Here is a 22,647-nt window from a genome sequence, read left to right as displayed (position 1 = left end):
CGCTGGAACTCTATATTAAATCATATTTGTTCATACATCATTTTGTTATCTATCGTATGTCCTTATCATGATCTAACTATACTTGTAGCACAATCTATCTTCATCTGTAACCATCTATCTATACTTGTCGATACATGATTTATCTCAGTCTATTTATGCCAGTGTCGTGCCTTCGCGCCGGTCTAATTATTTATTTATCTATCTCTATCTCTCTCTTGTGCTATGGAAATGTGCTACTCTGTGTCATCTTGCGTCGATCGTGTTGCCAGTCGTTGTGTTGTGGATCTTCGTGCGTTGTTTCTTATGTGGTGTGGTGGGTTGGTTGTGGACCGAGCCGTCGAGCCGGTTGAGAGAGTGACGTGTTTGAATGTTGCGATCGCGAGTTCGTCTCGCCATGGTCGTAGTGCCAAGCATGTCCCTTCTCTCGTGTTGTCGTTGTTCTTGTGTTATTTACTCGAGGACCGAGCCTTCGAGCTGGTTAGGGGAATGGTAGTGCGTTCGACCATTTCGATCGTGGGTTCGTCCCGCCGTGATCGCGATGCCGTGCGTAATGCATTCCTCGTGTTTAGTTGACTCCGTTGAACTACGATCGTTAGCTCCTATCCCTGTCCCTAGGGTTTGATCATTGCGGACTCGATATTCATAACGACGCGGTTCTCACCCGCACCTTCGGGTTCGCTGTGGTCTAGTCTAGTGGGATACAGATTAGGAGCAACCCTTGTAGAACAGTCGGAAACCAACTCGTTGGGTGAACCTCATGGTCGCAAATCCACCTTGCCATGACCACCGGGCGTTACCCCATTTCTCGGGTGTTTATCCTAACCACCTCGAATGCGTGTACCATCTTGACTAGAACATTCCCTCGGACCTAGTGGTGACAACCGCATCGCTATGGGCCTTAGGAGTAGCCTCGTGCCGATTTAGTTGCACAGTCGTGGTACCCTACGAGTAGGGTTGGATCGTGGGGTCGTATTCCTTTTATCCAACCGTCGTTGTTCCATGATGAGTTGGTCGAAAGAGTATGGACTCCATTCTTCTTCTCTCTTGTTCTCAATCCCGTCGATCCAGTAAGATGGGGATTAAGCCCCTTTTGCTTGTTTGATGTTTTGTTTCCAATCCCGCGATTCCCGTCGTTACTATGGCGAGCGGATCAAAGGAAGGTGAATCCCGTGTCTTTTCCCACCTTTTTGGTTCTTCGTGTTTAAACTCTTGTACGCTTGTACCTATTCGACCGTAGCATTTCTTGGTTCTCGTGGTGACAACCGCACCGCTAAGAACCCTGGTGATGTCTTAGTGCATTTAGTGCACCTAGGTTGTGGTACCCTACAAATAGTTTAAGCACTTGTGTACTTGTGTGTCACTCTCTCTGATTCCCCGTCTCTTACCATGGCGAGTGGATTGGAAGGGGTAGACCACTTCCCTTTTCTTCTCTCTTTGTTCCACCCTCTCTTAGCTCCCGACAATTATAATGGCGTACGAGTTAAGAGAGACTGGAACTTCTCGTGCTCATAGTCTTTTCGATTCCTGTCGATCTCTATGACACTTGGATCGGAAGACCGTAAGCCATGGTGTTTGCCTAGAATGAGTTAGAGTCTAAGCCACTTATTAAAGCCGTACAGGTTGACTCCGTTAACCCGGGAAGTACCGGCTAGGCCAAGACTCCAGCTTGTACTTAGTGAACAACCATTCCCATTTCTTTGGCCCAGGGACCGGACATCCGCCGAGAGGGCTAAGTCGTTACCCTTTCGGTGCTCTTTTAGTGTAGTTGTTCTTTGGTGTTTTGACGCCTCTTTTCATGATCTTTCTAGGTCTAGTGATTTGATTGTTTCGTCTTGTTTGTCGCTTTCGAGGTAGTTGCTTCGGTTAGCGTTGATCGAATCGGAACCAGTCGAAGGAAGGACATGCAGATAGGAGAAAGACCTTGGATGAGTACAACTACAAGTGCACTGAGGATCTTGGAAATGACATTCAACAGGTGCCACGTCCCACCCAACCTCGTAGAACCCTATTAGACATGCAATAATGTAGATGCTAGTGCTTTACTTTTATGCAAATGAACTGAGATAGGTTGCATGGTAGAAATGCTTGTGAGCCATTGCCTTGTTGTAACCTATAACCCTCGCACACCCGCTGTTAGGTTAGAAGCTGCATACTACTTGCTACTGCTTCTACTACGCATTATATCTGTGATGTGATGCAATGTGGGAGATTGGATGTGAGTGGATAAGGCACGTGGTGCCGATAACTGGATAATGAGATGGTAATGGATTTGGGGAGATCTTGGCGTGTGTCTTGGGTGTGTGGTGAGGGTCGAGTCGACCGAGCAGGATCTACGACGAGTCTTGGGACAAGTCTTGCCGGGGAACGCTACCTGGGCGTTCTCCACGAGAGATACCTGTGGCGGGTACATGTGACAGGGAGAGGTCCCGGAGTGGAGTGTCTTCGTGGGACGAAGCACCGGGATGGGAGGTGCTGTTTAGCACGGGGTAATCGGATGTCCCGTCAAGCCGGGCATCGGTTAGCCCCTCGTGAAGATGTCCTGTTCGGTCACCCTAAGGACTGATATGTTCTGTGGACCGGGTCTTAGGAAGCCTTGCACCCCACTCGCTCTTATGGGAAGGAGACGGATGTACGACCAGCTAGGGCGGTGCCACTACTACTAGGTTGTTAGCGGATAGTGTAGGGAGGTACGGGCATGAGGACCCACACCCTCCTAAGACAGCGTAGTGACCTTTGGGGCCCGGTACTACGCCTCACAGTCTCAGCGTACCGGTGGTACTCCGGTATGGTCCCAGTTCTGAGTGGTAGGGTGGCATCGTGTTTAGTTGGAAGGCAGCCCGGAATCAGCCTAGACGAGGGCCTTCGTCGATGATGGTGATCTTGTGGTTAGTGCAAACCTCTGCAGAGTTTTGGTTGATCGATCGATACATATGCCAATTCGTCGGCTATGGACCTTTCCTAAGTACAGCTTCACTTGACTAGTGAGAGGAGTCCTTTCTACCTTCCTCTGGGTTTGTGTTGGATCCGGCGTTGGCCGTTGAGGCAAGGCACGAGCGGGAGTCGTACTTGCCGCCTAGAGAGTGAGAGTGTGGTGAGATGTGTGTGATGGGATGGATGGATGGAGGTGTGGATGAGATGGAATAAAACTTGATGAATTATTATTAAATATTGATGAACTTGCATAGGAAAGACTACAACCATATACATAGGCCTCTTGATCTACCCTTTGCATTCCACTTACCACAAAGCTTACGCAAAAGCATAGGGTGGGAGCCAGTGGCCAGTACAAATCGTACTGAAAGTTGTTTAGCAGGTTTTGAACGTGGCCTATGATGATAACTACGGAGAATAGAAGGATTAGGTGGTCTCGTTCCTGCGCTCAAGTTTGGTTCGGAGATGAAAGCTACGCCCGCTGATAAACTACGCCGACTCTGATGATTGCCCGTGAAGGAGGAGCCTTCACCGCTGACGCTCTACATCGACTCTGATAAAGATCCGTGTGTGTTCCCGCTAGAAAAACGATGTAATAGGCTTGTTGACTAAGAGTTGTAAAGTAAATGTGTTGTAATCTTCTTTTTCACGATGTATGACTGTGATAACAGCTGATATATGATAATGTGATGGCTCAATTTCTAAATTATCACATTATAATTCGAATCTGAGGATTTTTCCCCTTTGTGGAAAAATCTAGGTCGTTTCAATGCTGCTCACTGTTGGGCGTGGCAAAGGAGAAGGGAAGGGGTAAAGAAAGAAAAGGAAGGCAGGGAGAGGTGGCCGGACTTAGTCCGGCGGTCTGCTCCTTCCTCGGCGCCGGTGGACCGCCGCGGCGGTGCTCCCTAGTTGACTAGGAATGAGGAAGGGCGGCCAGGGAAAGGGTTGGGAGAAAATGACTAGGGTTTGGGGCTCCCTGGTGGCCAACACGGTTTTATATTTCCGATTTTCACTCGTGACCGTCGGATATGAATGGACAGCTCAGATCGATCGCGAGTCTGCTGGGCTGAAAACGGCCCAGGCGGGTGGAAGGTTTCTCGGCCGAGGCCCAGGTTGCGGCCTGGGACGCGGGGGTGCGCGTGCGCGTGGCTTTTTGGGTCGTGTTTCTGTCTCTGGGCCGAAAGCGAAAAGCCGAGAGAAAAAAATGCGTTCCTGGGCCGCTCTGCCACATCGCGCGAGCGCAGCTGGGCCACCTGTTGCTGCCGCGTGGGCCGCGCCGCGAGCTGCTGGGCCAAATGGCGAAACTGCACAGTTTACACAGTTTTTTCATTTTTTTTCTTTTTCCAGAAGCTATTATTGATGCATTTTGAATGATTTTGCATAGAATTTAATGCTTTTCTCTGTATATTTTTTGTCCAAAGATAATTATATTCAGAAAACAGTAAGGTTTTTGTATAGTTTCTGAAAAATAGAATTAAAAGTTTATTAAAGTTTCCGCTGCATACTTAAAGTTATTTATTATTTTTTTCATTATTAAATTCGAACCGATGGGAGATTTTAATTATGAAAAATGGATAAAATTACAGATTATTATAATATTGTTATCATTCTGACCAAAGTTGATTTATAGCAATATTATGATATTATTATGGTTTGTTGTCATGCATTAATTCTATTTCTGCCCAAAGGTGATGTAGAATTAGTGTACAAAGGTTAAAATTAGATAAATTTATAGATTATTATAATATTGTTATCATTCCGACCAAAGTTGATTAATAGCAATATTATAATGTTATTATGGTTTTTGACATATATTAATTCTATTTCTGCCCAAAGGTGTTGTAGAATTAATATAAAAGGTTTAATTGTATGTTTTACTTTTGACCATAGTTGGAATTAAATCATGCAATTATTGTATTATGTTCTCACTTAATTTGAATGTGTTTCAGGAGTCTCCTTGATGGCATATATCAAAGATATTCCAGCCCTCAAAGGAGACAACTACACTGAATAGAAGAAAAAGATTGACCTGGCCTTCATCTTGGCTGAGGCCGACTGGGTCATCTCCACACTGTTTCCCACTGAGCCAGTGGAACCGGTGAGGGAAGCTGAAGAGACTGATGTTGCATGGGCAACAAGAGAAGGAAAGTACGAAGTGACAAAATGATCTTTGATCTTCAAATGAGACTGTAGGCCACTGCCAGCAAGAAATGTCTTGCAGTGGTAAAGAACACAATTGATCCTACTATAGTGGGGTCAATTGGAGAGTGTGACACTATTGCAGAGTACCTTGAGAAAGTAAAGAGTCAGTTTCATGGCTCTTCAAAGACATATGCTACTCAGCTGATGATAGAAAGGTACTCTGGGCCTGGCAATGGCAATGGCATTAGAGAACACATATCAAAGATGAACCATCTAAACAATAAGCTTAAACCAATGGACTTAGAGCTCAAGAAAGAGTTCCTTGTTCATGTGATTTTTGCTTCGTTGCCAAAGGAGTTTGACACCTTTGTTCTCAACTACAACATCCAGCCCGAGAAATGGAACCTGGAGCGTTGTATAACGATGTGTGTTCAAGAGGAAGAGAGGATCAAGGCCGCCAATGGTGGCACCCTCAACTTTGTTAGAGATAACAAAAGAAAGAATGTCAATGCCAATGCCAGCTCTCCTTCAAAGGCAAAGGGCAAAGCACCCATGCATCAGCAGCCCCAGCAGAAAAAGACCCAACCTCCTCCAGGGAACAAAGATCTGTGTCACTACTGCCACAAAGAGGGGCATTTCAAGCAAGATTGCCCTAAATTTTTAAAGATGATAATGGAAAAGAATGGTGAGAACATTATTACTTTTGTAAATGAATCTCTTTATGTACAATATGCAAAATCTACTTGGTGGATTGACTCAGGGGCAACTGCTCATGTTGCAAATTCTTTACAGGGATTCCGTTCGATGCGGAATACGCAAAGAAAAGAAAGACAAATTAAAGTGGCAAATGGAGTCCAGGTGGACGTGGAAGCTGTTGGCGATGTTTCTTTAGAACTTGCTAATAGTTTTATCCTTTTGCTTAGAGATGTTCTTTATGTTCCTTCTTTACAGAGAAACTTAATTATTGTGTCTTGTTTGGACAATGATGGTTATGGCTGCCATTTTGGAAATGGCAAGTGTGAGATTTTCTGTAATAATGACAGTGTTGGTATTGCTTTTTAAAGCAAGATCTTTATTTGTTATCACTTTGTGAATGTGTTAATTTTGTATGTGATGTGATTGATAACGTATCCTCGTCTGCGGTTTCCAATAGAAAAAGGAAGAGAACTCAAGATGCCTCGTCGAAATTATGGCACTGTCGTTTAGGCCATATTTCGAGGGGGAGAATAGAAAGACTAGTGAAGAATGACATTCTTCCTCCATTAGAGTTCTCGGATTTAGACCAATGTAGAGAATGCATTAAAGGAAAGTACATAAAGAAAATTAAAAAGGATGCTAAAAGAAGCACATGAATACTACAAATAATTCATACAGACATTTGTGGTCCCTTTCCTGTGAAAAGCATGGATGGCTATGATTCATTTATAACATTCACAGATGATTACTCCCGCTATGGCTATATTTATCCAATTAAAGAAAGAACAGAAGCATTGGATTAATTTAAAATATTTAAGGCTGAAGTTGAAAATCAGCATAATTTAAAGATAAAGATAGTCCGATCCGACCGTGGGAGGGAGTACTACGGTCGGCACACCCCATATGGCCAAATTCCTGGACCTTTTGCAAGGTTTTTACAGGAAAATGGTATAGTAGCCTAGTACTCCCCCCAGGCGAACCTCAGCAGAATGGAGTAGCTGAAAGACGCAACCGTACCCTAATGGATATGGTGCGTAGCATGATGAGTTATTCCATCTTACCATTGAGTTTATGGATGGAGGCTTTAAAAACCGCCATTTATATTCTCAATAGAGTACCAAATAAGTCGGTGCCCAAAACACCGTATGAGATGTGGACAGGAAGAGTGCCCTCACTAAATCACTTGCGTGTCTGGGGGAGTCCTGCTGAGGATAAAGTATTTAACCCAAATATTGGGAAACTAGATCCCAAAACAGTGAGTTGCCATTTTATTGGCTATATTGAAAGGTCAAAAGGCTATCATTTCTACTGCCCAGATAAATACACAAAGTTTGTAGAAACAAGGCATGCAGTTTTCTAAGAGAATGAAATGATCAGGGGGAGCATGGTAGCTCGACAAATTGATCTTGAAGAGAAGCGGGTATGTGTACCCACTCCGATGATTCAGGATCCATTTTTTGAATTACCTGTTCTTGTTGCACCAACAGTGCCTGCCACTGTAGTGTTGTTGACGGTCCTTAAGTACCAAATTTAATTATCAAATAAACAAAGAAAAGGATCCAAATGCAACCAACACCTAGACTTAGGGTTTTATCTGACAGAATTCCACGAGTTTTGGTGTTTGTCTATTTCTACAGGGGGTTATCAGGAAATATGGAGGAAAGGCCCACATGTCGGGTTTACATAGAGATATTAACGTGCCGCGCAATTTTCTATCAACTAGAAGACTCCAGAAGCCACGGGAACGAACGAGAGACCGAACGGGCTCGGGGGCAGGGCGCCCGCCCTCCCCCCTTGGGCGCCCGCCCTGTTGTAGAGACCAATCAGGTCCCGTCTCGCGGATTATGCTCCACCAACCTAAAGGATCAAGGAGAACCGTTCAATCAATGTTGGTTTGATCCGACGGCCCAGATTCACTTGAGGGGACTATATAAACAGACCCCCTGGCCCCTGGAGGAGGCACCCCCTTTCATCCTTATTCATTATTCATAGACAGAGCAAAAGCTAGGGTTTGGAGATGAGAGCTCTCCTCTCTTCTCTAAACTAGAGTAGATCTAGATAGTAGCGAGATGGAGAGCGAGGGAGGATTGGAGGAGAGGCCGGCATGTCGGTTCTTCCTCCGGTTGTACTTCGCCATGATCAAGCTCTAATCAAGCTTGCTCATGGGATGACTCTAGTAATCTACTTCTATTTCATTATGCAATTACTATTCATGTATGTTCTGGTTCACAACTCTTCTGAGTACTTTTAATCTGTAGGACCCTATAAGTTAGAGTTGTAGTATAGGTGTAAGCGTGGTGCTTAGACCTAGATTACTTGTGGATATCCCCTGTCTAGCCGGATCGTGTGGTAGGCCGCGTAGGTGACAGTTACGTTGGTCCCCTGTAGTCGACCTCCCGTTAGCAGGACTGGTAGGGTTTATCTGCCTATGGATAAGCATCCTTTGTGGTGTATTCTTATCACTTGGTTCGTCCCAGACATAGACATACCCCTTTGAAGTAGAGAAACCATGGTTATCCTCTCTATTCTCCTACCATCGCCTATATACAAGATTGCTCTACTCTCTATTCCCATATTATCACCCATTGTTATCTTATCTTTAATATTGTTCTTATTCAATTCTACCATCTTTCCTATTTATACCTACCTATCTATCAAGGTTAAGTTAGAGCGTAGATCAGTTCTCCCGTTTCCCTATGGATACGATAAAACCTTTAACCGGGTAAAAGCTACAACGGTATCCGTGCGCTTGCAGATTTATCTGTGTGCGTATAAATACCATAGTACACTCTAGTGCCATGCTAGGGATGACAACCTAGTATTCAAGTGGTGTTAGCAAGTGTCAACAAGTGCCAACACCTGTTGTTAGTTCCCCTGTGGCAACAATGGATGAACATGAGGAACCTGTCCTTCAAGATCCCGTGCAACCACCACCTGTTGCCCACGAGGAAGAACAACAATAGCCCCAAGAGGCACCCACAAATGAGACTCTTAGGAGATCTCAAAGATTTAGAAGATCAGCCATTCCGGATGATTATGAGGTGTATAACATAGAAGAAGCTCAAATGGAGGGTGATCCCACCTCATTTGAAGAAGCCATGAGAAGCGATCATTCATCGAAGTGGCTTAAAGCCATGGAAGATGAAATGGAATCAATGAGGACCAACGAAGTTTGGGACTTAGAACCTATTCCTAAAGGACCCAAAACAGTAGGCTGTAAATGGGTCTACAAGACTAAATGTGACTCCCAAGGGAATATTGAAAGGTATAAAACGCGACTTGTGGTGAAAGGTTTCACACAAAGGGAGGGAATTGATTACAATGAGACATTTTCTCCAGTCTCATGTAAAGATTTCTTCAGAATCATAATGGTTTTAGTAGCACATTATGATTTAGAGTTGCATCAGATGGATGTAAAGACGACGTTCCTTTTTTTTTCCACACCGGTAAAACCGAATTTCATTACCAAGGTAACGAAATTACAAAGTTCATGCGTTTGATCCAAAAACCATGCTAAGAAGGAACAGACACATGTTCACCGAGGGAACACATGACTGTACCAGCCAAAAAAGCTCTGACCTAACAAGAACTAAAAGTCCCAAAAGGAGCAACAACGCTCAACCCGCAAGGTTTAGCAACGCAACAACAAGCTCCTCGCCAAAACATCCACTGAAAAGAGCGACCCACACCATCTAACAAAAGCTAGGGACGACTAGCTAACATCAGCTCAACTCCAGAAGCACACGCTACTATCCAGCGATCGGCACCATCTGAAGATCATCATGCGCCCGTGCTTGCAAATCTTGATTGTGGAAGAAGAGCGCCATGGATTTCACCACCTCAGCCCCTTGAATCACCTGCTCTTTGAGGTCCTCCTTGAAAAGACCTGTCCAATATGCCAAAAAGGAACAAATCAAGCAAACAATCTCAGTAGGAGATCTCATTTTCTTTTTATTAAAACAGACATTGTTTCTGGTTCTCCAAATGGCCCAAACAACTGTCGCCAAACCGACAGTATGCATACTAGGCGCTTGGGGTAAAATATTTTGAACCCAAGTCCAGTATTGTTCTAAACTATTTGGTCTACAAACAGCTCCCAAAGAATGAGCCAGAAGACTCCAGACATACTTGGCTGTGGAGCATTCAAAAAATAAATGCTGAACACTCTCATTCTCAGAGCAGAAAGCACAAGATTTATTTCCTTTCCATTTTCTTTTTCCCAGATTGTCTTTAGTAAGAATGCTATTATGAATGACCAGCCACATGAAAATTTTTATTTTCAAAGGCAGCTTCGTTTTCCAAATCCTACTGAAGTTAAGCCCATAATCATGTCTGCATAAATGCTTATATGTAGACTTAACAGAGAAGATACCAGACTTTTCCCAGTCCCATCTAGCATAATCTTTATCAGAATTCAGGCTATAACGAAAAACAATGTCAAGCAGCCTTCTATATTGATTTTGAAGATCTTCATGAAGCCATCTTCTGAAGGATGGTCTCCAATTTTTCCTTTTCATTTCCTCAACCGAGCACTTTTGCTCCACATTAATCTGATAAAGTTCAGGGAACTTGTCTGCTAAGGAGACAAGACCACACCATTTATCATGCCAGAAACTAGTAGATTTGCCATTACCAACTTGCATCGTTCTCCCCTTCAAATAAATGTGTCTCACCTTTAACACAAGTCATTCCACACAGGGGAATTTTTTGGATTTTTATTTAACATACAGATCATCCCTTTTTTCAGATATTTCTTTCTGACGATCTCCTGCCAAATGCCTTCACCATTCTCAACTTTCCACCACCATTTGCACAGCAAACTAATATTCATTCGCCTCAAATCTTTAATACCAAGACCTCCTTTACTTTTTGTCCTGGTAATCTTAATCCACTTAATTAAATGATACTTTTTCTTTCATGCTGCCCCCTGCCAAAAGAACTTTTTCCGGGCAGTATCCATTCTTTCAAGGACAGTTTTTGGCAACCAAAACATAGACATAGCAAAGACTGGCAGATTGCTAAGACACGAGTTAACCAGCACTAACCTCCCTCCCAGGCTCAAAGTATTACCTTTCCAACCATCAAGCCGTTTCATGATTTTTTCACAAATCGGAAGCCAATCAGCAATATGAATTCTGGATCCAGATACAGGGACTCCAAGATACTTGATTGGCCACGTACCCACTGAACAGTTGAACATATTTGAGAATTCAAGACTTTTACTTTCCTCTTGACTTACCAAAATAACTTCACTCTTGGTGAAGTTGATTTTCAATCCTGACATATCTTCATACAAGTATAAGAGAAGTAAGAGAAGCTTAAGGTAAGAAGCCTGCTCTTTGTCATCTTGGATACACAGAATAGTGTCATCCACATATTGTAACACTGTGATTCCATTTTCAATATACTCAGAAACCAGGCCTTTTATCAAATTATTCCTTTGAGCAAGATTTATCATTTTAGCCAAAGTATCAACAGCGATATTGAACAAAAAGGGGGATAGAGGGTCCCCCTGCCTAACCCCCCTGCCAGATTTAAAATAGCTACCAGTGCTATTATTCACCTTAACACTAACAGTTCCTGAATTCATGACTAACTTGATCCAGTCACACCATTTAGACCCAAAACCCCTTTGCCTGAGGCAATCTTGTAGGAAATCCCAATTAAGCTTGTCATAAGCTTTCTCAAAATCAAGCTTTAGAATTAAGCCATCTCTCTTTCTGATTTTAGTATCATGCAAAATCTCATGTAGGGCCAAAATCCCATCCATGATATTTCTATCTTTCAAAAAACCAGATTGACTTCTATTAATAATCTTCCACATGATCTTGTCCAGTCTCAGCATTAGAGTTTTGGTAAAAATCTTATAGACAACATTCAGCAGACAAATGGGTCTATACTGCTTAATATTATTGGCTTCCTTCACTTTTGGCAACAAAGTTATAATACCATAATTGAATCTCCCAATGTCCAACTTTGAATTGTGGAAATCCTCAAAAATATCAACAAGATCTCTTTTTATGATGTCCCAGCAGTGCTGGTAAAATTCAACTGGGATGTGATCAGGCCCAGGAGCTGTATTTTTTTCCATAGAGAAAACAGAATCTTTAATTTCCAATTTAGAAAAAGGTTTTTCAAGTTCCTCATTGTCCTGCTCATTAACCTTTTCCCGAGAGTCCCAACATCCAGGTTCCATATAGAAACCAGAAGATGTAGAAGGATCGAAAAGCTCTTTATAAAAGTTAGTTGCATGTTCAACCAGAGCATCATCACCTTCAATCACCTGATCCTTGTGATTTAAAGAGAAAATAGTATTTTTCCTTTTCTTTCCATTAGCCACTCTATGAAAGAAAACAGTGTTGCAATCACCTTTCAACAACCAATTATTATTCGACCTTTTATGCCAATAAACTTCTTCCTCCTCCATAATCCTCCAAAGCTCAGATTGAATAAAAGTTTTTCTGTTTAAATTCTCAGCATCCAGGAGAAAGTCTTCCTCCAACTTCTCCAATTTTTCTAGTTCATCTTTTAGAATGTTTTTATATTTTCTAGTATGACCTTTCAAGCTCTGTCCCCAACCTTTCAGGAACTTTTTCACTCTATCCATCTTAATACACCAAGCATCAATCTTAGATTTGGCAGTTACTTTCTTTTTCCAAATTTCATTCACTTTTTCCTTAAAGTCAACATGGCGTAACCAAGCTGTTTCAAAACAGAAAGGTCTAGCTCCAATGACTTGAGTATTGTCTGTCCTAACAATCAAAGGATTGTGGTCAGACATATATCTAGGAATTTTTCTCAGATTGCAAAGAGGGAATTCATTCTCCCAAGAACTAGAAATGAGAACTCTGTCCAATTTTTTGAGGGTTGGATTTTTCCTATTATTACTCCAAGTAAATTTTCCACCTGATAAAGGCAAATCTCTAAGATCATAAGAGTTGATGATCTGATTAAACACATAGGAATACTTATTATCATTGAAATTTTTGTTCTTGTCAGAGCTAAATCTCATGATATTAAAATCACCTCCCAGAAGAATAGGATGTTTAGCTTTGTAACAGAAACTAGAGAGCTCAGTCAGAAAACTATCCTTAAAATCATCATGAGCCGGCCCATACACATTAGCCAGGGACCAATTTTTCCTAACACTCTTATCAAAAACATTAGCAATTATCATATATTCCCCACATTCAAAACTTTCCACATCAAACTTATCTTTTCTAATTCCACTTAACATTCCCCCAGACTTCCCATTAGAGGGAGTCCAAAACCAGCTAAACTCCTTGTTATTATCAATCTTCCGAAAGAATTTCTCCGAGTAAGATTTTTTCATAGTTTCTTAGATACCAATGAAATCAGCTTTATGGTCCCATAACAACTATTTTACATAAGAACCAAGACCTTTTTTCGCTACCCCTCTGCAATTCCAAATAATGCCTATCATTTAACCACTTTTTTAATAGTATTTCTATCCCTGAGATTAAATCTAGGGCTAACCTTAGATTTATCTCCCTTCAATTTGCCAGAAACATCAAGAGGATGCTTCTTATTGCTGCTAGATTTTTTCTTTTTGCCTTTCCTGCCAGATTTATTTTTTCTGATACTGTCTATAACAGTCAACTGCTCCTCATCTAAGGAATCAGACTGCAAATCCAAAATATTCTGATCCTCTAAAGGGAGATTTTCCTCTTCTAGACATTTACTTTGATCAACAGCACCCTCAGATTTGTTCACCATATCTATTCTAGCATTTTCAAGATCTTTCAACATATTAATTTTCTCAAAAGAAATGGAATGAGTGTGAATCCCCATTTTAGATGCCAAATCACTAATACGCTGGTTAGACAGGATTGCAAAAGAATTAGAATGAGTGGCTATAATACCTTCTTTTTCCACCTCATGATGATCATCACTGATCACTTGATCGTTGATCTTCCTCTGGAAAGTCGCATTGGCTCTGATTCTCTTGCTTTGCCTCACCTCTTGCCACTTGGGCCATTCATCTTTGCCTACCTCTTGGTCTTTTCCTTGTACAACAAGCCCTTCATTGGAGTATCCTTCCCAGACATTAGTTAACTCAACAGAATCAACTTTCATAAGCTGACCAGCTTCTTTTGGGATAGAAATCTGATCCCCACTTGCTCCCTGTTCTTTATCTTGAGTGTAATCATCAACCCCCACTCCCTTTCCTGCAGCCTCAGTTACTACAGCAAGCTGATCTTGCCCCTCCTGAACCTTGTGCTGGGCCTCCTCCTGACTGGACTGATCACCCTCAAGTCCTCCTTGACTCCCCTTGACAGGGCTCATAGAAATGGCTCTACCAACCATCACTGGTCCCATATCCTCAAGAATAGTTGATAATTTCTTCTCAGATCCAAAGTCCTCCAATTGGAAAATGTCACTCTTCTTGTTCTCAAACAGAGCTCTCTTGGTTTCAATGGTTACCAAGGAATCTTGTTTGTATTTCATGAAGTTAGAACCATATTCATTAACAGTGACTTTTCCAAGTTTCAGAGTATTGAAAGAACCAAATCTCAAATGGTCAGCTCCCGGAGCAATCAGATCACCCGTGAAAAAACTATCTTCTTCACTGTCTCCCTCAGAACAATGCTGTTGTTGCTGAACATTCTCAGATATCACATTAGTCATCTGTTTCCCTTTTCCTGCATCATAATTTTTGCTAGGTCCCGCCTCAGATCCCTGGCCAGCTTGTTTAGCTTGCTCCATACTTTGTTTTTTGGGTGATGGGAAATCATCTTTAGCTTGGTCTCTCTCATTCCTAATCCATTTTGTCCCAGAAACATCAGTATAACCATCCTGGGGAACTTCTCTTTGAAAGAAGTAATCATAGAAGTGAAAGTCAAGGACTCCATCCACACTAGCAGGAACTTTGGTGACATCTCTACATCCAATTTTGACTCTAACATAGTCATTTTTTGTCAAACTATCCTTATCAACTTCTAGAGGTAACCCCACCTTCGAAGCAACCATACACACATTGGCATAAGATCTTTTTTCAACAGGGATGTTGGTAATTCTAAACCAAGCCACATCCAGTGGGCCTTTGGAGCTAGTGGAAGGATTCCATTTATCCACTTTGATTACCACATCAGGAGCAGACCTCATTCTCATTTCAGTAAAGTGGGCTAAGTCATCAATGTTCTGAGAATTAGGGAACCTCATTTGATATTTGCCTTCTGAAATTCTTTTGGCATACCACCTCCAGGTAGAGTTGGGTCCAGCTTTCATCTTGAACTCTCTTTCAATCTGTCTAGCATCTGCTTGTCCAGAAGTAACAGTTACTAAAGCCACATTGGACATATCTTTTATCCCCTCCTCAGTACTGGCACTCTCAATGACATGAAACCCCTGTCCATATGCAGAGAAACCACAAAAAGGGGAGATGAACTCCCAAGGCATTTTAGTTAAGCAGACTCTGGCAACATGTCCTTCCAAATGACACCTTGTACAAATCACAGGATTAGGGCACACTGAAGCGATGTGACCCACTCTTCCACATCTTGGACAGAACTGAGGTCTGTCATTTTGTTCATTTAAACCTGCAGAAACCTTACTGCCTTCTTCTTGAATGCTCTAATTCTCATTCACCATAATTTGATTGTTCTTATTCACAGAAGTTTCAACCTCATTGGAAGCAGACTTTTGTCTAGAACTGAGATCCTCTTTCTGCTCACTAATACCTCCTTGCTCATTCTGGCGAGGCTGATTTCCATAACCACGTCCTCCCCCTTGAAACCTTCCACCTCCTCTATCTCTCCCCCTCGGCACCCAGCCCCTGTTACCCTGCCCCTGCCATCCAGGTCGAAAGCCACGGTTTCCCTCAAATCCTTGGTTAAAGCGGTTAGGAGGAAACTGCCGACGATCCTTGTTCCTCACAGGCTGCGAAGGGGCCTGGAGAACCTGCGAAAAAGACCTAGTATCACCTCCCAAAGTAGACCAACGTTTAATCACCGGATTAGCACCACTAAGGGGAGCCAACTCCGATGAACTAGAACTCTGCAACCCAGGATTCGGAACAAAAATTTCCCCACAAACCCCAACTTCCCGACTGCGATTCCACAGGTGAAGAAGGCGCTTGCTCAAATCCACATCAGGATGGTCACGTACCTCGTGAGGCAGCCGCGCCCTGACTTCCTGACGCCCCGCCGCCTCGCACCGACCAAAGTCCCTAGGGTTTCCACCCTACACCGCGGGACAGGCAGAATGGAGATGGGAGGGGGATGGGTGAGTACTTTGACGCGCCTTCCCTTTTCCCGGACTCCGCCATGGCCCAGAGTTCAGCAACTGCAGAGGAGTCGAGACCTGGACCACGCCCGCGGGACTCAACGCCAACTCCCCTCCTGACCCAACGCACGCACCTCTCCCTGTAGCATGGGTTCGACTAGCGAACCAGCCTGCGCTCGAGACTCCCTCCCCACGCGCCGAGACGGCTCCTCTAGCCTGGAACGCGCCCGTGTCGCCCGAGTCGCCCGGGTCGCCCGTGTCGAGAGGAAGGAGACGTGACATCCGGTTGTCTCGTAAAGACGGCGTTCCTAAATGGGGATTTGGAGGAAAATGTTTACATGGCACAACCGAAAGGTTTTGTCATGGAAGGCAAAGAACAGATGGGATGTCGCTTAAAGAAATTGATCTATGGGTTGAAGCAAGCTTCAAGACAGTGGTACTTGAAGTTTGACAAAACCATAAAGCATTTTGGGTTTAAAGAAAACATTGAGGACAACTGTGTATATTCAAAGTTTAAGATTGGAAAGTTTATCTTTCTAATCTTGTATGTGGATGATATATTACTTGCTAGTAGTGATATCAGTCTACTACTGGAGACAAAGAAGTTTTTGTCCTCGAAGTTTGACATGAAAGATCTTGGTGAAGCTTCTTTTGTTCTGGGCATAGAAATTTACCGAGATAGAGAAAAGGGGGTACTAGGACTGTCACAAAAGACATATATAGAAAAGATTCTAAAGAAATATAATATGCACAAATGTAGTGCATCACCTGCACCCATTGTCAAGGGCGACAGATATGGGGATTTTCAATGCCCCAGGAACCAATTCGAGCTCGATCAAATGAAAGTAGTTCCATATGCTTCTGTTGTCGGAAGCTTACAGTATGCTCAAGTCTGTACGCGCCCTGACTTAGCGTTTGTTACCGGGTTACTTGGCAGATTTAAAAGCAATCCAGGACAGGAACACTGGAAATTGGTAAAGAAAGTCTTGCGTTATTTGCAAGGGACAAAAGGCCTCATGCTGACGTATAGAAGATCAGAATCCTTGCACATAGAAGGGTATTCGGATTCTGATTATGCGGGAGATGATAGAAAATCCACGTCTAGATATGTCTTCACTCTCGCAGGGGGAGCTATTTCATGGAAAAGCTCAAAACAAACAGTCACTACATCGTCCACAATGTATGCCGAGTTTGTAGCATGTTATTTGGCAACGGGGCAGGTGAACTGGTTAAAGAAGTTCCTACCCGGTTTAAAGGTGGTCGACAGCATAGATAAACCACTAAAGTTATACTGCGATAATAATCCAGCAGTACAGTATGCTCACAACAATAGGTCAAGTGGTGCTGCCAAACACATTGACATAAAGTATTATGTTGTGAAGGATAAAGTTCGGGATCAAATCATAAGTCTTGAGCACATAAGGACTGAAAAGATGCTTGCGGATCCGCTTACAAAAGGCTTACCACCCAATGTGTTTAGAGAACACGTAGCCGGCATGGGTTTAAGGGAAAGCCTATGATTCCTGAACTATAAATGGCCCAAAGTTAAAGTTACTGTTTTAGATCAGAGACCTGCATTGTAGTTGCCAAATCTATCGGCGATAGACCGTGACGATGAAGCATGCTCTATGCACTCATCTGTGATGGAATGAGTAAAAAGTAAAGTGTTTAAAGTCAAAGTTTAAAGGTTAAAGAAAAGTTGAGATCAAGGGGGAGAATGTTAGAATGATCTCCCACCGATTAGGCCCAAAGGCCTAATCGGGCCTTGACCTGCGCCTTGATCGGGGGCGCCCAGCCCATCTATGGCTGGAGGGCCCCTGTCACACTGCGCTATAAATATAGGTGGGAGCCGCCGGCTCTCAGTACGAGGTTCACCGTGAGCCGCACTCCCCACCGAAACCCTAATCCGATCTAGAGAAGGGCGCAGCCAGTGACGGGAAGCCCTTCGCGCCGCCACTGCACTGCACCGCCGAGTCTTCCCCACCCGTCGCTGCCCGTGCGCAGATCTGCATCAACGAACCAGAGATGGCGGCCTCCGGATCCGGATCTTCCACCGCGCCTGCTCCTACTTCCTCCGATGGTGTGAACCCCGCTACTTCCCTTCTCTCCTGATCTCCTAGATCTTTCATAAGTGCACTCATTTACAGTGAATAGAGAATGGTTACCCCACTGTTCTACTCGTAGAACGATTCTATGTTCTAACAAGAGCAACTCAAGAGCATGGCTAACATTAATAGTCAAATTTTATTGTTTAACCAGTTTTATAAAACTTAAAAACAAGAGATCCACAGTCTCACCATCTCACAAAATCAGACAAAAAATCAAGAGATAAATAACTTTCTAATTTACAAACCAAATAACACAGTCTATTTTTTGTATACAAGTTCTAATAACGCTCTTATGCAAATGAAAAAGGCAGGATTAGAAAATTAACTAGAAAAAAGGTAACACACCGATCGAGAGCAACTTCCGGAACTCCCTGGCCGCCTCAAATTGCATGCTGCTGTCATCCGAGTATAACCCCGCGGCCCACTGCGTCAGGTTCGTCAACTACTTCCAGAAGATACATACATACAGAGAGAAAAAAATCAGGAAACCAAACAAAATGGAACGAACAAATCTGCTGTAAATGAAAAGAATACATAAATCAGAAAACCAAACAGAACGGAATGAACAAATCTAATGTAGAATGAATGGGAGAACAAGAAGGAAAAAAAAAACACCAACGCGAAACCCACCTTCTTCTCAAGGGCCGGCGGTTGCGATTGTGCATGCGGCGCCACCTCGGAGCAGCGCTTCCTCCGGAGGGCACTCCCGCGGCTCTCCTTGCGGATGCTGTCCATGGCGCTTACGCGCCGCCGCAGCCCGTCGGCCACACTAACCGACGCCTTGAAGCTGCTCCGACGTAACTCCGTCTGCTCGCTTGGCCGCAGCGACATCTCAGATGGCGAGCGCACTCCGATGTTCTCTGCTCTTGTCGAAAAGACCCTAAGCGCGCGGCGATGGAGGCGGCGGCTTGGATGGAAAAAAAAAAGGACTACAAGAGGACTAGTGGAGGTGTCGGCGATCGGGGTGGGTCCTCGGGTGTAGCATCAAGGCTTTGTTTAGATGCACCTAAAATTCCAAAAATTTTATAAATTTTTTATCACATTGAATCTTTAAACATATGCATGAAGCACTAAATATAAAACATTAAATTACGAGACCAATCTTTTAAACCTAGTTAGTCCATGGTTGAACAATGTTTGTCAAATACAAACGAAAATACTACAATGTCAAACTTTTTTAAAAAATTTACATCTAAACAAGGCCTTATACATGGGATCTAAGAACTAGAGACTTCCATGTGGACCAGCTCCAAGTCGTTTGGTGCTGACGTGCCGTAGAGGAAGGAAGCTGCCAAGACCAACCTGAACTAAGCGCTAGAGATAATTGACGGGAGGTAATAAAAAAGAGTTCTGCATACTTGCCATTTTCTTTGTACAAAAAGAAATATATAGCACATCTTTTTTTTGAAATTACAATATATAGAAGCAAATACTCGTATATACACATACACTCACCTAAATGCTCGTGTCTCTATGAGTACACCCTTTGATCATGTAAAATACAATGTGTATATGCAGGATTTCAATAGGTTTGGGGATACATACTTTTATTATACTCTGCATTAATTTGTCTTAGAATCAACAGAATGTAGTATGTTAGTCCCTCTGTTCCTGAAAGCTGCAATTTCTATATTTGTCCTAAGTCAAACTTTTAAAACTTTGACCAAATTTATAGAAAAAACACTAATATTTATAGTACCAAATTAATACCATTAAATTTATCATAGAATATATTTTAATAAGATACTCATTTTATATCATAAGTATTGATGCTCTTTTCTATAATGTTGGTCAAAGTTAAAAAAATTTGACTGCCACGGATTCTAGGAGTTGAAGCTTTCGGAGACGGAGCGAGTACATGATAGAGGGAGTAGTGTGTCTAAAAGTATATTTAAGACCAGTCTTAATGGGAGATTTCACCTCCCGATTTCCAACTAATGACACTGACAATGAAACGAGTGCCTCTCTCAATTTAGAGTTTTGTTTCGCGGTTTTGTAGAGTAATTTATCTTTAATTCTATACTATGGCAGCCAGCGCACGCACCCACCCAGCCGGCCGGCCAACCCAAATTAGCAAGCCAACAAACCACCCGACCAAGGAGCACAGCACTATAGGAGCATCACCATGAGCGGCGCCGTGGAGGAGGGCTTGCGGGCTTGCGGCAGGAGATCGGGTGACGGTCCGCCGCTGCTACAGGGAGGACTCTTTATATCATTTCTACATACTTACTCGGAATAGAGATTTTGTACAAAATTATTCTCCAACAATTTTCTTTAAATGGTTATCTAAATATAATCTTGTTATATTCTAAGAGCATCTCAAGGGTTTTGCATTTAAGGTTTGCATTCGAGTAATTTGCTAAAAAGCTCCAAAAGAGGTATCCAACGGTTTTGCATTTGAAGTTTGCAATTTGGGCAACTTGACAAGGAGCAAATTTGGCAAAAATACCAAGCTGTGTATGGCTTTACAAACCCGATCGCTCGAGCAAAGTCACGCGCGAGAAAAGCGCGCGCGCCTGAGACCTCCTATTTTTATCTTTTGCCAACTTCAAATGTCAATTTCCTTGGAGATGACCTATTTTTATCTTTTGTATTTTGTTATGGGAGTTTGCAAACAACAACAAATGCCAAGTCAATTTGCCAAAGCCTTTGGAGATGCTCTAAGTTTTTCGTTAGCTAAAAATAGAAGACAAGAATGTCTCTCTAAAGTGCGCATGAAATATTAAGAAAACTATTGAAGAGTGAAAAAATATAGAAAACAATTTTTATGCAAATGACTCTCCAAATAATGATTAATGATTTAGAAAGACTCTTACCGATGCCCTAACGATTGTATCGAGTAATCAGTTAGCAATAGAGGTTCATAGTTGCGATTGCGATTTACATTTCCCTTATTACGATGGGAAGACTGAAGCACACAGAGGTGAGACAAGTGTAATGACCATTTATATGTTTTTTACTCTTTTTTTTCCTTAAGAACAAATCGAGGGATTACTGGGAGCAGCTGCTCTCCTCCAGACACTCGGCGCTCGGCGCTCGGCGGATGGTCAAGACAAGAAAACGGTGGCACCGCGGCCCAAGCGAGTAATGAGGCCCAACCCTCGCGTGTCCGGCCCAGAGTGGCACATGTAACGAGAGCTCCTGATGAGTATAATAAAGGAGAACGAGAGTGGAGCAGGTTTTCTTTTTCGACGAAATTTCCTCAAATTTTTGAAATTTCGTATTTTTTCTGAGATCTAAAAAAAATATATCAGTTAAATATTTTGATTAAATTTATGTTTTCCTTCAAAATTACTCCAAACCACAATAAAATGACAAACCATATCTTCTAGTCTTACAAAGCTCTAAATTTCTTTAAAATTATTTAATTTTCTCACTCACATATTTCATGGCACTAGCATATGCAGCTCACCCACCATCAGCCTGTTGTACTACCGCAATGACATATTATGTTATTTCACTGATTAGAAAGCTTTTCTAGTAAAATAATGCCAATTTTTTAAAAATCAATTTAAATTTGTTTAAATTTAGTCTGAAATTTCCAAAATTTCTTATTTATCGGTAGATGCCGAAAAATTTTCCTACCGAAAAATAAATCCTTGGAGTGGAGAGAAGAGACAGGAAATTTGTAAACCGGAATTCTAATTACTACGTACTCAATTAATTCCAAATTATAAGACGTTTGATTTTTTTAACACCAAATTTGACCACTCGTCTTATTTAAAATTTGTGTAAAATATCACTTTTTTCATCGTAGCTTGGTTTATTAATAAAAATTATTCAATAATGACTTCAATTTGACTATTTTTACACAAAATTTTTAAATAAATGAGTAATCAAACTTGAGGTCAAAAAAGTTAAACGTCTTCTAATTTAGAAATGAATGGACTACAATCCTGCCATAGGAACTATCTAAGTCTGTTCTTCTCTTCCTTTCCCTGATTTTCTTCTTCCTCTCCAAGCCTTCCCTTACAATTCCGTGCATAGTTCATTCCATGTTTGTTTGCTGCCATCTAGACAAGCATCCCTATCTCGCTATGGCTGTATGGCAGTTGTAGCAATCCAGGCTCCCTTTACGACTGCGCCATTTGCCCACAGCCACAGACTAACTTTTGAATATTCCTAGATATCCTACTCCCAGTCCCAGCAAGATCAGATGCCACAGCAACTCTTTTTTATTTATCATTGAGGCCTTTCCTATCCTTCTGTCTATCGGCAAGGAATGAATGATCCCATTCATCATAGGCAAAGAAAGCAGAGAGATCGCTCCCCTTCTGCGCCGCCCCTGGCCACACTTTCTTATCCCTTCAAGGATCTCCAAAGAATAAACCTCTCCATGTGATTGAGCATGACAACACAAAAAGGATCTGCCCCAGCTTATTGGGTTTCTGCTTCTGGATCCATTGCAACTGGCACGGTGGCCGGAAAGAAGCGAGAATCCGTCAGTCAAAAATCCAGCCACCCTGAACCTGCTATATGGGATGTTTTGCAGTCCGTCCTGTAGAGTAGATAGTGAGTTTACCTG

At 42.5% G+C, this 22,647-nt stretch overlaps 1 protein-coding gene across 1 annotated transcript in view; it reads right to left on the bottom strand.

Moving 5' to 3' along the window:
* The window catches only part of LOC8086335 (importin subunit alpha-1b), a 38,459-nt gene extending 19,424 nt beyond the window's left edge, over positions 1-19,035 (bottom strand). The window contains exons 1-2 of the mRNA XM_002455555.2: positions 18,753-19,035; positions 18,468-18,564 (exon numbers count right to left, since the gene is read on the bottom strand). Of these exons, the coding sequence (XP_002455600.2) occupies positions 18,468-18,564; positions 18,753-18,953 (298 nt within the window). The 5' untranslated portion in view covers positions 18,954-19,035. The remainder of the gene's footprint in view (positions 1-18,467; positions 18,565-18,752) is intronic.

This window comes from Sorghum bicolor, chromosome 3 (genome assembly GCF_000003195.3).
Source record: "Sorghum bicolor cultivar BTx623 chromosome 3, Sorghum_bicolor_NCBIv3, whole genome shotgun sequence".
In the NCBI taxonomy this organism is placed as follows: Eukaryota; Viridiplantae; Streptophyta; class Magnoliopsida; order Poales; family Poaceae; genus Sorghum; species Sorghum bicolor.
This window is presented reverse-complemented; position numbering and strand designations above follow the sequence as displayed.